This window comes from Sinocyclocheilus rhinocerous, unplaced genomic scaffold (genome assembly GCF_001515625.1).
Source record: "Sinocyclocheilus rhinocerous isolate Xijiao unplaced genomic scaffold, SAMN03320098_v1.1 scaffold154, whole genome shotgun sequence".
Lineage (NCBI taxonomy): Eukaryota > Metazoa > Chordata > Actinopteri > Cypriniformes > Cyprinidae > Sinocyclocheilus > Sinocyclocheilus rhinocerous.
In genome coordinates, this window is record NW_015659335.1 from 3,107 (window position 1) to 11,662 (window position 8,556).

Genomic DNA, 8,556 nt, shown 5'->3' on the forward strand with positions numbered 1-8,556 from the left:
ACCGTACACACAGCAAGCGTTGTTATTTTTGCTAGTGTTGGTGTTTCTTCTAATGAATGAGATGGTTGCTTGACTTTTTTTTTTTGTGGGCCTTGAAATGATAGACATTTGTTCGCATAATAACAATTATTTCGCTTAGTCTAAATGTGAGCCAATAAGCAAGATCTTTGTGCTGTCATTTATTTTACCTCATCTCTTGTGGCTTTACTGGTAAATCACTTGATCCAGCAAACATGTTGTTGTGACTTTATCTTTGAGGTTTAGTCCAACCCCAGATAACCTGTAAAGCTGTTTGCTTGAAGTAGTATAAATGTCCAAACCTCTAGCTGCTACTATTATATTTTTCACGGTAGATGTGGATCTTATTATACATGTTTCTTGATTTAATCACTAATTTAGATTTAAGCACACATTCGAGGCAATTTAATAGATTTGACAGTCTTTCTTACTGTGGTAAGCCGTGGAAACATCTCGCACACTTCTGTTTTAAATTGAATGCAGAAACAGGAAGAGGAAGTGTGTTGTAGTCTGTACTCTCTCCTCTCTGACTGATAAGCTCTCTGCCGGCTGTCAGGAAGAGCTTGTTCGAGGGGAGAATGAAGGAGACTGATCGAGCTGCTCGCCGGGTATTTTATCAACTTATGTGTCTTCTGTCATGCTGTATTTCCTTAAGTTTAGCATGCTGTCTCCAGAACAGGCAAATATTGAGGCACAATAACTTTCAGATGTGTTTCTGTTTTGAGAGATTAATGTGTTTTCATTGCACAAGACTCGTCTGTTAGCATCATACTAGCACTCGTATCTTTTTTACTGGGTTTGAACTAGGGCTGTGCGATATTGAAGAAAAATGCGATAACTCATTAAATAATGCGATATTCGATATGCGATACGATAATGCTTAAAGTGCCACATGCTCAGATGAAACCGTTTTACTCAGCTGTTGCTGAGTCAGTTCTGTGAACTTCTATAACTATCTTGTGTCATATATATATATGGTTATTTGTATGTACGTATGTAGCAAGAGTTCCTGTAAAACCACAACAAATTCCTTGTGTTTGCGCACACTTAAGTGGTGAATAAAGCTCATTCTGATTCTGATTCTAATAAGAAAGCACCCCAACAACAACTTATGAAAGTGAACGGTATGTGTTTTACTCGAGCATTACATAAAAATGTCATTTTAACATGAGTTTAGGAACTGAATAATAAAAAGCAAAAATAAAACACTGCTTCGTATTTACTCTTTGAGTAAGAGCAGTGAGTGATTTTCTCTTTGTCTTTTGTTCATGGCCCCAAATATTGCAAGCTGTAGCGATATGCATATTGCGATATGTACATTTGCGATATTTCGATAATTTCGATATATTGCACAGTCCTAGTGAACTCTATAAAAGGTTTCATTTTGTGTGTGTGTATATATATATATATGTATGGTTTTGTATTTGTGCACAGTTGATGTTGCTCTACTGAATCTATATCTGTCATTCAACCAACCAAACGATCTATCGTTGTGTAACAGTGCAACATTATGTCCCAAGAATGAGTATTTGTTAACCTGTTGTCCAGTCAGAGTTAAATTAGTCGTTTTGCCAAATTTTCATCCTTGATAATTGACTATATGTCTTCATCTTTGACTTGATTTCTTGTTTTCTTCTAGTGCTCCAACTCAAACTTCAGCAGAGACGGACTCGAGAAGAACTGGTTAACCAAGGGATCATGCCACGTAAGAAGAACTCACTCTCTCTTACTAGTACTAGTTAATAATCTGTTGTTACTACGCAGTTCTATTAGTGTTCTGCTTTAGATTCGAGGATCTCAGACGTTCTGTAGTACATCCCAAATGTTCCTTTAGGCTGATTTTGAAGATATTTTTCTTCCCTTGAACAAGATTCGTCCCACACCTGGTTCACGGTTTGCATCTTTATGTGAATCTGGGTAGAATGTCTTGTGGTTAAACTTAGTAGGTATAGCTAGTCTCTCTCATCCTGTCTAAGCTGCTGATTTGCTTTGGTAAACATAAGATAGAGTCAAATTCACTTCCTTTGCATTGTGGTTTTTCTCTGAGCGTGAAAGGTTGGCCCATTCATCTCAAAACTACAACATTTCGAGCTTAACTGTCAGGTCATCACTATTCTGATGGTGTCTACGTGTTCGATTTTAACAGAAAGGTTTCCATCTCGTGTTGGCTGGAGATGTATGGTTTGCTTTAAGTTACTTCAAATTAAAATATAGTTTGCATGATTTGAATGCTTAATGATGAGTAAAACACGTACCCAGAGGTCTCACCCAAACATGGACCCCAGTGTAAGTTGAACAAGCTCTTTTTGAAGTCAAAACCTTGAAGTAGCTTAGCCCAAATAACTCAACAGATTTCTTACTCTTTTCCTTTTATACATGTGTTCTCCTTCACCAAGTGTCTTGTAGAAGAATTACCAAATTATATTTAATAACTCAAGGTACATCTCAAGTTTTAGGTTACTACTGGTCATAGCTAAGATGATGTGCGAGCAGAATATTTAATTCAATCCATTGAAGGTGGCGTTTTGGTGTTTTGTTGATGTTGTTTGGGTCTAGGTTAATTTGAAGCCATTTTTGTATTAGTGCAAATGGGCAGCAAGGTTCAGGACGGTTCTGTTACACTTGCAAGAGTTTTGTCGTGGTTGTCAAGTTTAGCCAGGCGAGAAGTTTGAGTCACTTCATTCTAGATTGGAGGTGTCTCTAATGCATTTATGCTAAGCATATTGTTCACACATAACTGAGACTTTAACACTACACTTGCCTCACACAGGATGCATGGTTTAAAACAATGCAACACTTTAGACACTTAAAGGTTTAAACTTAAAAGTTCATGATTAATTTAGCAGCCTTTGAGAACATTTTAGATGCTGTTTCATGCACCGTTTATGGGTTATTCCGAAGTACTCCAATAATAGTTACACAGCAATAAAAAGAGTAGCAGCAGCGTTTCCATGTTTTTAAGAGAACGAAATTGGAGAAGTTATTGTAAAGTTGCTGTAAATTATTTTAGTTTTTAATCAGTGGGATTAACTGCAGTTATTAACCCCGTATGAAACAGGACAAGCAGAGGCAGCACTGGCAAATAGAATCTGGTCCTGTTTCGTTTCCAAGTTACCAACACAGCTAGTCATGTACGGCAGAAACATATAACCAGTAAGTTGCAATCGTGTGCCATCCTCCGATCTCAGGCTTTACTCCTACACAAAACATTAGATTTAACCTTTTGAGGATATCTGGTGGAAATGATCAGGTTGATGTGATGCTTGAAGCTATAGAGCATAAAACCGACCTTTGCTCTGACCATTCATCTGCATCTGAATATAAGTTTGCATTTGAAGTATTTAGAGACTTAAAGGTCTTTAATTTCATTCTCTTAAATATGCAGATACCCTGTAACCATCACTTTTTGTCTCCAGACATCTAAACTAGCTAATCAAAGATCTAATTGTTTGCAAAACTTTGCATTTCTTTTTTCCCATTTTAATTTACAGTACACTCTAAAAAATGCTGGGTTAAATACAACCCAGTGCTGGGTAAAATAGGGACAAACCCAGCAATTGGGCTGTTTTGACCCAGCGGTTGGGTTAAATGTTTAACCCAACCTTCTGGGTAGTAACCCAACCGCTGGGTCAAAACAGCCCAATTGCTGGGTTTGTCCCTATTTTAGTGTAGTGAAGTTTAATCATATCTGTTTTCAATGCTTTATGTGCCAGTTTCATCTACAAAAATTGTTATATGGTTATATATATACTTGCATCCCTTTTTTAAGCATGCACACGGCACCAACTAATAAATTTGATATAAATTTATGTTTAATTTTGTATTAAACATTAATTGTGTGACTGGCCCTTTAAGGAGGCGTGCCAATAATGGAAGCACTGAATGCTTACTTAAGATCCCTTCTTAGAATCATCTTAAAAAGAAAAAGAAATGAAAGCCGGAAAAGCAGAAGCAGAGAGTTCGAATGAGGTGATGGTTCCCCTAAGTAGTTTTATGTAATGCTTCATACTGGACCCATAATATCTTCCAGCATTTGTGATCCAATTTGAACCCAGTGTCTGCTGATATCAGCATCTCGCTTGGCACACTGACTGGATTGTCAACACTGTGCAACCATCAGCGATGATGCCATAGAAATGACTGTTTTCATAGAAGAAATTTCATAGAGATTTCCTTAATTGTCCTATATGTTTTACACATGTAGTTTTTAGCTTTCTATACTACCCGTCTGTCATGTTGATTCATAAAATATTGTCCTGAAGATTTAAGGATGTGGTTACAGGGACATTCTGCTGATTTTTGTCTTATTGATTGATTGATTGATTGATTGATTCATTTATTTATGTGTATTTATTTTATATACTTTCTTTCTTTTATTTTGCATTTCTTTTATTTTCATTCATTTTTTTTGTTTTACTTTTTTCTTTTCTTAAATTTTTTTTTTTTAATTTAGATTTTTTTTTTAATTAATTAATTTATTTTTAAATATAATGCATAAAATGGCACTACTACTTAACCAATATCACTTACATGGGTGTCCTGAGAAATTAATTTCTGGGACAAATGAATCATGGCATGTGTGCGTTAACCAATCAGTAGGTTTGGGAAACTTGTTTGAAAACAGTCATTATTCTTACAATTCTATTTGATGACTAAATGCATAAATGTAAATGTGAATGACTCTAGTGGTGCAGAAAATGCTCAATGCAGCATTAAGTTTCAAGAATTAAAATTTAAATCTAAATGTTTCAATTGATTTAGATCCAATTTGTATACATTTGCATGCTAAAACATAGGTTTAAGATGGAGATATTTAGTGCACTCTAACTCATAGTGAGTGCATGACTAGCCATGCTCTTCATTTGGGTGGGTTGCACACACACACACAAACACAAACACACACACACACACACACACACACACACACACTCAGTTGAGCCAGTGAGCAGGTGATAAGCAGTGTATTTAAATATATGCCATGTTTCCCATTATATCTTTTAGTAAAAGATCAGACGCCTGCTCAAAGCCATTTGCTTTCCAAATCCTTTTGATTATATGAAGCAACCTAGATACTCTGAAGAGAGAATATAGAATGTCGTTTGGTTAGAAAGGGTCTGTCCAGGATAGAAATAAACAGCAATGACAGCAGATGGCAACCTAGGGGATCTTTACAGCGCTCACCCAGTAACTGTCTGGATCTAAATATGGATCCCGACGGGAAGGAAGAGCCACCAGCAAATGTGCAAATGCTTATCTGCTCTTTTAGAATATTCCTGAGCCCCACTTTCACTGTCTTCTCCCTTTCACTTCCTGTGTATGCTGGTTTACACTTCCTGTCAACTTGAATGCACTCTTTCACTCTTATCTGCCGTGTCTGATCTGTATGTGTTATAGTTTTAGTTCATTTTGATTTGGTTTTGTTTCTGTATTTTTGTGCTGCCAAAGTTAAAGTGCTAAGTGTATCATTACATTTTTCAGGGCTGTCTAGTGAAGGCATGTTATAACGCAATTTTAAATATGACAATATATTATACGTATGCGGACAATATATTCTTAATCAAAAACTAAATATAAAATTAATTTGTATATATGTTTTATAATATATGTCATGACATTTTATTGTTTAGTATTTTAGTATTAGTATTTTAGTGTAGTTTGTTTTTCAGTTTACATTAGTTTTCAGGGTTTGAAATTAACTTTTTTACTTGGTAGCACTGGTGCTCCCAACTTCAAAAAGTTAGGAGCACCAGCAAAAATTTAGGAGCACCACAACGAAAATGTGTATATATATGTGTATATATACAGTATATATATATATATATATATATATATACTGTATATAGGGCTCGAAATTAAGCCTTGTCATTCACTTTTCCGAGTAAAAGTCGCTTTTCCGGAATACATAGGATTTTTGTGTTGTAAATATAATTTATTCTAAAGCAATATTCTCATTGGTGTTCTATCAGCTTTGACATTTAAATCTGCATATTTGTGATAATTACCCCAGGGCATTTTTTTTTTACTTTTATAAATGCCATTTTTACTCTAATCTTATTAAATGTGTGCTTCATCTATTATTTTAAATTATTATATTTGTATATGTTGTATATATGTTTTATTTTTTTCAAATAATAAATGTTGGAAAGAATGATATTTTTAATGATACTTTTAAACATGAAACTAAACCACCAGTAGGTGGCGGCAAGTGACCGTCTGGCCGTCTTAATGAGTGAGTCATTAAGTCATTCATTCAAAGGATTCGTTCAAACGGATGATTTATTCAAGAAAGAGGCAGCTGTTTATGAATGGGTCATTGAATCTTTGACTCAACCAATTCGTTCAAAACGCTGAATCATTCAGTAATGAAAACAGGATTGTGTTCTCCTGAAATGTGCCATAGTTCTGCTGTGATCTTTGTTTGGAACTATTTTCGCTGCTGAAACAGAACAAAAACAGATAATATTGCGTCTAAAATGTAAATTTAAATGTAAAACTACTTTTTACAGTTTACTGAACTGTTGTATGAAATCACTGTCACATTTTCAATCGTGATGGTTTTATTCAGGATATTCGGCAAAACGGCATTCTTGGTCGTGTAATGTTACTTAACTGTATCATATGTTATAAATATAATAACTCAAGTGTTAATGTCGAGCCCTGTGTCAGTGTTCTTTTCATCTTCTCTCTTCATCTCTTTACATTTTCCGCGCTAGTTAGATCCCTGTCACGTGACAACGGAGCGCAGTAAAAGGGAGTGATTGACGTTAATATTAATCAACCTAAAATCTGCTTTAAACATAAGAACATAAAGATGAAGTTTAATTGATTATGTGATAGAACGGTGGACCGGTCACTGTATGAGCTAACAGCAAGCACTTACTTTGCAGTAATTAGCCTACGTTTTCTAGAGTAATGAAAACAGGTCGCACCTCAACAATTATTTGCACTCACACAAATGCTCCCAAATATATTTTGAGGTCGCACACATTAAATTTAGGGAGCATATGCGACTAAAATGGCCGCAATTTCGAGCCTTGGTTTTTAATTCAGGAAAAGTTCATGATTTTTGCATGCATTTTTAGTATTTGTGGATGCTGATAACACTGTTTTGTAAGTGATTGTTTTACTCAAAGGAAGCGTGTTCTGTTTTAGAAACATTTCAGAAAGTTTGTGTTATCAGCAAGAATAATCACATATCCAGGATGCAGTTCATAAAGAAAATCTGAAGATTTGAGCCTGAATCTTGATGGGGATGTGGTTACAGGGACTTTCTGCTCAACTTCTGATTACATAACCTAAAACAACATGAAATGTCATGGGATACTGCAGAAAGCCTCTACAGACGTCTACAAATGCAGTTATAAGAGGTTTTACAGCACAAACTGCCTGTGCCCTAATTTTCACCTTTTCAGCCTCGGTGATTTCTCATCTGAAGATAAACAACAAACATCACCACGCGGTGATGTTTGTTGTTTATCTTCAGATGAGAAATCACCGAGGCTGAAAAGGTGGAGGACCATTGTGAATGTAGGATCCTCATTTAACGCATAATCAGCTTTAGTAATTGGCCTGTTCAGAAAATGCATAATGTATTTGACCTCAATGATATAATGAATCCCTAGCATCAAGATGGCGGTTGGGTGACGTGGCGTTTAATGGGGTGTTAGAGCTGAAAATGATGATGAGAGATCACACAGATCAAGTGGCTTTTCACACTAACCTCATAATTTCTCTCTCTTGCACGCTCTTATTTTTCTCTCTCTTCAGGCGCATAACTGCATTTTGTGTTTTTGCTGGTCAGGGTTAAAGGGCATTGAGTGTGAATATAGTGATGTGAGAGGAGCTTGTGCGTTGCTGTGGGCAGTATATGAACCACTCTGAAACACAGACCAGAATCTCCAAAAAAACATCTACTCATCTTTTTCCTCTTGCTTTTTTTACAGGCCGCTCTTTTTTTAATTTCCACTCGCTGCAGTTGCATTTATCTCTTAAATAATATATTTGTCTGTTTTTCTGTATTTGTGGCTTTGTAATTCTTAAAATGTACATCTACTGTACGTAGCTTAACTGATTTGACTTCTTTGTAAATGATTTTACATTATTTTTAGTGTTATTAGTAAAACATAAAAAGGAACTAATGAAAACAAAAGATGAACTTGCAGTACGCAATAGAAAAGTAAGAACAAAAACCCTTTCAGTTGTTAAAAATGTTATTTAAAAATTTTGTTGTCCTAGATATAAGCCATATCTATATCGATAACCATCAGGCTTTTATTTCATTTTATGTTTGTTTGTTTTTTATTTTATAAAATAATGTTTTCAATCTGTAACAACTGAAAGTGATCTTTAGTATTAGTAATATATATATATATATATTATTAAATATAATATGTGTATCCACCTTATTTTTCAATGCGGAAGTAAGCTGTTTTCTGTGAATGTGCGAGACTTCCGGTTCATTAGCTGCTGTAGGGAAATAACGAGAAGAATAACAACGAGCAGTAAATGGTAAAACTGTTTGCACTACAAACCAGTGTG

At 35.2% G+C, this 8,556-nt stretch overlaps 1 protein-coding gene across 4 annotated transcripts in view; it reads left to right on the top strand.

Moving 5' to 3' along the window:
• The first annotated feature begins 586 nt into the window (after positions 1 to 586).
• The window catches only part of LOC107723606 (MKL/myocardin-like protein 1), a 21,784-nt gene continuing 13,814 nt past the window's right edge, over positions 587 to 8,556 (top strand). For all 4 annotated transcript variants that reach the window (XM_016532317.1, XM_016532318.1, XM_016532319.1 and 1 more), the window contains exons 1-2: positions 587 to 626; positions 1,658 to 1,723. In XM_016532317.1, coding sequence (XP_016387803.1) covers positions 1,717 to 1,723 — 7 coding nt within the window. In that variant the 5' untranslated portion in view covers positions 587 to 626; positions 1,658 to 1,716. The remainder of the gene's footprint in view (positions 627 to 1,657; positions 1,724 to 8,556) is intronic.